Source organism: Stegastes partitus, unplaced genomic scaffold, assembly GCF_000690725.1.
Source record: "Stegastes partitus isolate 25-593 unplaced genomic scaffold, Stegastes_partitus-1.0.2 Scaffold106, whole genome shotgun sequence".
Lineage (NCBI taxonomy): Eukaryota > Metazoa > Chordata > Actinopteri > Pomacentridae > Stegastes > Stegastes partitus.
This window is the reverse complement of record NW_007577837.1, coordinates 149,934-156,364: the sequence shown is the minus strand read 5'-3', so window position 1 is coordinate 156,364 and position 6,431 is coordinate 149,934. Positions and strand designations below refer to the sequence as shown.

Below are 6,431 nucleotides of genomic sequence, written 5' to 3'. Positions count from 1 at the left end.
ATCTTATCTTATCTTATCTTATCTTATCTTATCTTATCTTATCTTATCTTATCTTATCTTATCTTATCTTATCTTATCTTATCTTATCTTATCTTGTCTTGTCTTGTCTTGTCTTGTCTTGTCTTGTCTCACCTGCAAATTTTTAATTACTTTATGTACCTGTTGGCACTTTAGTCTATAACAGAAGTTGATCAACGTTTAGTATAAAATCGGGACTGCCAACTACATCTGTCTGATACATGAGGAAAAAAGGAAGCACTTTCCGTCGAGGAGTAGAGAATTCTAGTATGAAGTAGCATAAAGTAGGAACACTCATGTAAGGTATTGTAAATTAAGTTACTTGTTACTTCTAAAATAAAGAAGTTGAACAAAAGGACACATTGAAAAGTTCTATTCTCTGTTTCAGCAGCAACTAGAGTGCTCACAACCCAGCAACACAGAAGTTCTTTTGAGTGATGCCTATCACTGTCCAAAACCATTAATAAATAATTCATCAAAGTTGTTATTGATCTCTCCTCTACTCTCCTCTCCTCTCCTCTCCTCTCCAGGCGTACTGGAAAACCCTGAACCAGGTGCTGCAGAAACTTAGCCAGAGGCTGGCCCTGATGAGCCAGGGGGAAGAGAGCATTGTCAAGGTCTCCCTCAACGCCTCCTCTATCTCTGACAAGCTGGTGGCCTTCAAGACCAAGCCTCCGCCCATCCAGAAAGACATGCTCTCCATCTGCAACGACCCCTACACACTGGCACAGCAGCTCACCCACGTGGAGCTGGTGAGGAGGAGGATGGGGGAGGGAGGGTGAGAAGTGTGGGTTAGACAGAGGTCAGGGTAAGAGATGATAACAGGGATGGATGAGGAGGAGAGGGGGGAAAAAAAGGATGTGGAGAGAAAGAAGGTGAAGCATGGGTGGAGATTCCGTCCACGTCAAGGACATAAACATGGAACGAAAGACATGAAACGAGGAGATGGAGAACACAGAAGAAGAGGGGGTGATAGAAAATGACTTTAAAAGAACAAAGGGAAGATGGTGGGAGGCACAATAGCAAACTAAAATGTGCAGAATAATTCAGCATCGTGATCTTGTAACATTGCGAATCTTTTTGTACTATAACCTTGATTATCACTTGTCAGCTATTCTGGCACTAACTGCTTTTCACCCAGTGCCACAAAAGGAAGAACAAAGGGAATAATGCAACGAAAACGCGCCTGAACAAAGCATCTCTGCAGTGTCTTTCGCACCGTGCCTTCGGTCCATTCATGTGTGCCTTGATGTGGGCACGTGGATCTGGGGGTGGTTGTGTTTATGCGCGAGTGTGTCTGAGTGGGCTTGTACCCTTGTCTGAGCGGTGACATCACCCCACAAGTCAGAGATGCGCCTGAGGCCTGAAACAAAGGGGATAAAACCGCTGTGGATATATGTGACCTGACAGCTTCACACTCCGACACACACACACAAAAGGAGAGGGGAAAGGCAGAGATAGACAAGCGCGTGCAATACACACATTCCTGCCTTTCTTTTAAATCTGTTTTTGACAACACGTTGATTAAGAAAAGGATGCTATTGTGCCTTCTGCTACTATGCGTGTTTGTGCGTTTTGGATTGTGTCACGAGTTGCGACGGGTCCAATGAGTCATTTTGATTTGCACACGTATGTGACCGCGCCGCTGTCTTTTAATAGAAGTGAATATTGTCTCAAGTGTCACTGTGAGGAAATATGATACCAATGAGTCACATCAATGAGTCATTACTTCCCCTTATTGATTGCCTTCCATTACTGAAATGAAAGAATTATTAATGGGGCTATCCCCACTGGTGTATGTGGCTGTGTGTGTGTACTTGTGCATGTTGTGGGGACACGAATGCATTTCGACAGGAGGGGTGATTGCAGGTTACGGAAAGTAGTATTTACAGTTAGGGTGAGCGTATAGGAAATGAATGCAAGTCAGTGTAACGTCCTGAAGCGCTGAAAACATGACTGTGTGTGTTTTCCAGGAACATTTGAGTCATATCGGACCGGAGGAATTTGTCCAGGCCTTTGTTCAGAAAGACCCACTAGATGGAACACAGGTAAACCTTTCTTTTTAATTACGTCTTTAAATCACCATCATTTTGTTCCGTGTGAGCGTTAAGATCAGATTATTGATCCGCTGTAAGATCAAATCAGATCAACACAGGAGCACATTGTTATTTATTTTCGTAAGTAGTGCACACATAAGAATTGCAAAGTTAATTCTTTGTTGTTTTGCAAAACCCGCAGTCTGTCCAGAGGTCCTTTATTTTCTTAGAAATCTGGAGGGAAGCAGATTTTGAGACGAGCTGTCACAGTAAAAACAACAACAAAAAAAGAGAAAATCCTTGTATATTGTGTTTTTGGAGTTTAATGTCTGATCAGGATTTGCTTCTTAAAGGGTCAAACAAAGGTCAGCGAGCCAAAATGCGTCAAACAGCACAGCATTGTGTTATCACATGCTGTGCAGCGGGCACACAAGTCCTCCATCTGCCCCTTCTGTATAACTGTTGAATGCTTTCACTCTTCTCTCTTCCTCCGCTGTCACTCATTCACTACGGTTTCTTCTCATTTTCGGCGTCCCGTCTCTTCAACTCGTCCTCTCTCCGTCTGCCCTTGTCCTGCTATTTTCTCATGCTCTCCGTTGAACCTGTCGTTTCCGCTCCCAGCTCGCCGTCTTTGTCATTTCCACTCACATAGGGGGGTCACCCTGTAGATAGGAAGCTAATTAGTATCAGCAGAATTCCCAATGGTAACACTTCCTATCCTAACTTGTGTGTGTGTGTGTGTGTGTGTGTGTGTTTCATCGGCAGCCATGCTTCAGTGACCAAAAGAAGAAAACCACCAACCTGGAGGCTTATGTCAGATGGTTCAACAGACTGTGTTACCTGGTAGCTACAGAGATCTGCATGGTGAGTGGAAAATGCTTCTGACGCCGGACTTTAGAGGCAATTTAAAGGGTCACACAAAATATACTGGTTATGCCAAAAATGAAGAGTATGAAAAGTGTTCGAAACATCAGAAACACATCGTCTGCGAAATAAGACACTCACTGATTAAAAGCATTTTCAGTATGAAGTACACATGAGTTTGATCCCAAGGAGACATTATATCCCTGAATTCTGCTTGTGAAACATAAAACACTGAAACACTGCACAGTTTATTTGGATGAATATGTTATATCATTATTTATCATAGCTCCAGTTCTCCAGTATTCTCTGATTTCCTAAAAGTGAATTCCTGGGAAAGGTATCTATTAATATTGTAGTAACATCTCATTCTCATAAACAAATGTAAGTGCAGCAGCTAAAGGCAGTTAAATGGCTGAGGAGCGTCGCTGCCCCACAGTGGATACTTTGTGTTACTGCACCCTGGTTTGTAAATGCATCTGTGGAGTGAGAGAGAAATAAGATTCACTGTGAAAAATGAACTAAATCATGAAGACAACTCATTTCTTGTGATGTTTTGCAGCCAGCGAAGAAGAAGCAGAGGGCCCAGGTTATCGAGTTCTTCATCGACGTGGCCAGGGAGTGTTTCAACATCGGAAACTTCAACTCCCTCATGGCTATCATTTGTGAGTTGTTTATGTTACAACATCTGAGCATATTTGCAGTTAATAATTCCCATGTTTGCCTTGGTATTGATAGTTAAAATCTGTGTTCTCTCGTAGCTGGCATGAACATGAGTCCCGTGTCACGTCTGAAAAAGACCTGGGGCAAAGCCAAGACTGCCAAGTTTTTCATTCTTGAGGTGAATACAGTTCAACTCTCCACTGATTGAGAAATCCAAGACAGGTGGTAACATGAAACTGATGGCATTTTGCTTGTTGCTGTTTGCTTTTGACAGCATCAGATGGATCCTACGGGGAACTTTTACAACTACAGGACTGCCCTGCGGGGGGCCGCCCATCGCTCTCAGACTGCCAACAGCAACAGAGAAAGGGTGAGGCTCTGCACCGCATCGCTGCTGTCACTCTGAAAGCACGCCGGCACTGGTTCGGGGATTTTTTAATCTTTACATTTGTGTTTACTTCATCCTGTTTTCTCTCCTCAGATTGTGATTCCCTTCTTCAGTCTGCTGATAAAAGACATTTATTTCCTGAACGAAGGATGTGCCAATCGGCTGCCCAACGGCCACGTCAACTTTGAGGTGAGACTTCCCCTTTTCTCCAAAGTCTGCCTCGTTTATTCTGAATCTTAACATATGCCTTAAAACAATTAGTCAAATATTTTGTGTTTTTTTTTTTTTTTTGTTTGCTTTTCAAGAAATTTGTGGAGTTGGCACGGCAGGTTGGGGAGTTCATGACGTGGAAACAGGTGGAGTGTCCATTCGAGGAGGACCGGGCCATCCTACACTACCTCCACACTGCTCCCATCTTCAGCGAGGATGGTGAGAACCTGCCACATAAATTTCATTATTCGTCAGGCTGTATGGATGGCAATGGCATCCAGTCCTCAACTTTGGTCCACACTAAAATATCTCAGCAATTCCTGATTGTATGTGCATGAAAATTTGGACACATATCCTAGTTTAGAGATGAAGAATGTTGATGATGATCCTCGCAGTTCCCTGACTGTTCTTTTTTTCACGACAAATATTGAAATTTTGTACAGATATTTTTTTAAACTCTGTGCAATGTCAGTATTTTTCTACTTATGAACAAATATGTGCACTATAGATCAAATCTGTGCAATAGTAGTACTTCTTTATCAGTATTTCTGCTTATGGAGGAATCTGTGCAATACCACTGATGTGTTTGATATTGTTGTTTTCCACATCCAGAGGAATCTGTACAATCTGAATGTCCATGTATTGAATAACCTGTACTTGTGTATATTTTTGTTTTCACTTTAATTTTTCTACTCATGTATCTCACATGTTTGCACTGTCCTCTTTACTGCTGAAACAGTTTCCCACTCTAGGATGAATGAAGACTTAACTTAACTTAACTTAACTTAACTTAACTTAACTTAACTTAACTTAACTTAACCAGCAGTTCTGACTTTTGTCTATCGGAGAAGTTGGTAAAAGTTTAGTATAAAATTGGGACTGCTAACTACATCTGTTTGGTAAATGGAGTGAGGTAAAAAGTATTTGCCTTTGAAATGTAGCACATGTTAAAATGAAGTAGCATAAAGGGGGACGTACTCATGTAAGGTCAGTCTTATCTTACATTCATGTTGGCTGAATTGTAATAACTTAATTGATTTCCTAACTTTCCATTTAGCACCATCAATAGATCAAGATTTTTTCCATTACTTTGTTCACCAAATACCTGCAAAACTAAACACATTCTCATACTTTGTATTTATTGCTAATAGTAACCTGCTACCTTTAGCATTTAGTTCAAAGCACCACTGTGCTCCTGCACAGGTTTCCTTACAGTTGATGATTTATTGTACTGACTTCAACTCATTTATTCCTTTTCTCATCTTTCCCCAGGACTCTATCTTGCATCCTACGAGAGTGAGAGTCCAGAGAACCAGGTAGAGAAAGACAGATGGAAAGCACTCAGGTGAGGACACGTCAAATGAGAAAACGCTGTCGAGTCCAAATTTAGCACAGCTTCCTTCATCAACCTGTTCTCTCCCATCAGGTCTAACGTCCTGGGAAAGACATGAGGCGCTGACGGCAGCTATCCCTCCCACCAACGAGGGGACGCGTGTTCTCTTTGCACTAAACTGAACTGTGAAGGAACCTAGCTGGTACTTAGGTGTTTTTCTATGAAGAAATGGTGATAAAACAAACAAACAAACAAACAAAAAAAGAAACAGGATGAACAGGATTCATCAAGAAGAGTGTTAACAAAAAAATATGAAAAAATGAACACATTAGAAAAGTGAAGTGAAAATGTTAAGCTAAAGAAACTGGAGCAAAAATCCCTTTGCAGGATATGAGGTTACAGTGTGTCGGAGAGGGACGCAGCTTCTCCATCCCCCTCCCCTCGATGTGTGTTTACTCTGTGAAGATGTTTACTACTATAGGGAGTACAGTTACAGGGAAACCCACTTTATAAGATGAAATTCCTACTGATGTTGGTTGTTGTTTTTGTATTTGCTCCTCTCCCCCTTTTCTCCCTCTTTCACTTCCCCTTTAGTCCGAAGCCTTGGCTAGGTATTTAATTTAACTTTTATTTTTTTCCTCCCTTTTTCTTGTCATGTACTGTAACTAAACATGAGATGATGTGAAGGGCGCTGGCTAGCCCATATCAGCTATCATATTTTATAGGTTATTGAAGGAATGGCAACTGTGTGTATATCTGGGAACACAAAAGACAACTTGTGCATTTTACCAGTTCATCTTATACTGCGAGTGTGTGTGTGTGTGTGATCCAGGTGTTCATACATTCACGTCTGATCATATTGTCGCCGTCTTGTGTTGCACGGGAATGACTGGAGAAACCTGTTTGTGGCTCGTTTTTATTT

The 6,431-nt window shown here is 41.7% G+C and overlaps 1 protein-coding gene across 1 annotated transcript in view; it reads left to right on the top strand.

The window, feature by feature from the left end:
* Positions 1-6,141, top strand: part of LOC103354369 (ras-GEF domain-containing family member 1C) — a 21,165-nt gene extending 15,024 nt beyond the window's left edge. Inside the window, exons 5-14 of the mRNA XM_008277711.1 lie at positions 549-770; positions 1,992-2,066; positions 2,820-2,918; positions 3,478-3,580; positions 3,677-3,756; positions 3,853-3,948; positions 4,060-4,155; positions 4,272-4,395; positions 5,449-5,521; positions 5,603-6,141. Of these exons, the coding sequence (XP_008275933.1) occupies positions 549-770; positions 1,992-2,066; positions 2,820-2,918; positions 3,478-3,580; positions 3,677-3,756; positions 3,853-3,948; positions 4,060-4,155; positions 4,272-4,395; positions 5,449-5,521; positions 5,603-5,627 (993 nt within the window). The 3' untranslated portion in view covers positions 5,628-6,141. The remainder of the gene's footprint in view (positions 1-548; positions 771-1,991; positions 2,067-2,819; positions 2,919-3,477; positions 3,581-3,676; positions 3,757-3,852; positions 3,949-4,059; positions 4,156-4,271; positions 4,396-5,448; positions 5,522-5,602) is intronic.
* Positions 6,142-6,431: the final 290 nt, after the last annotated feature.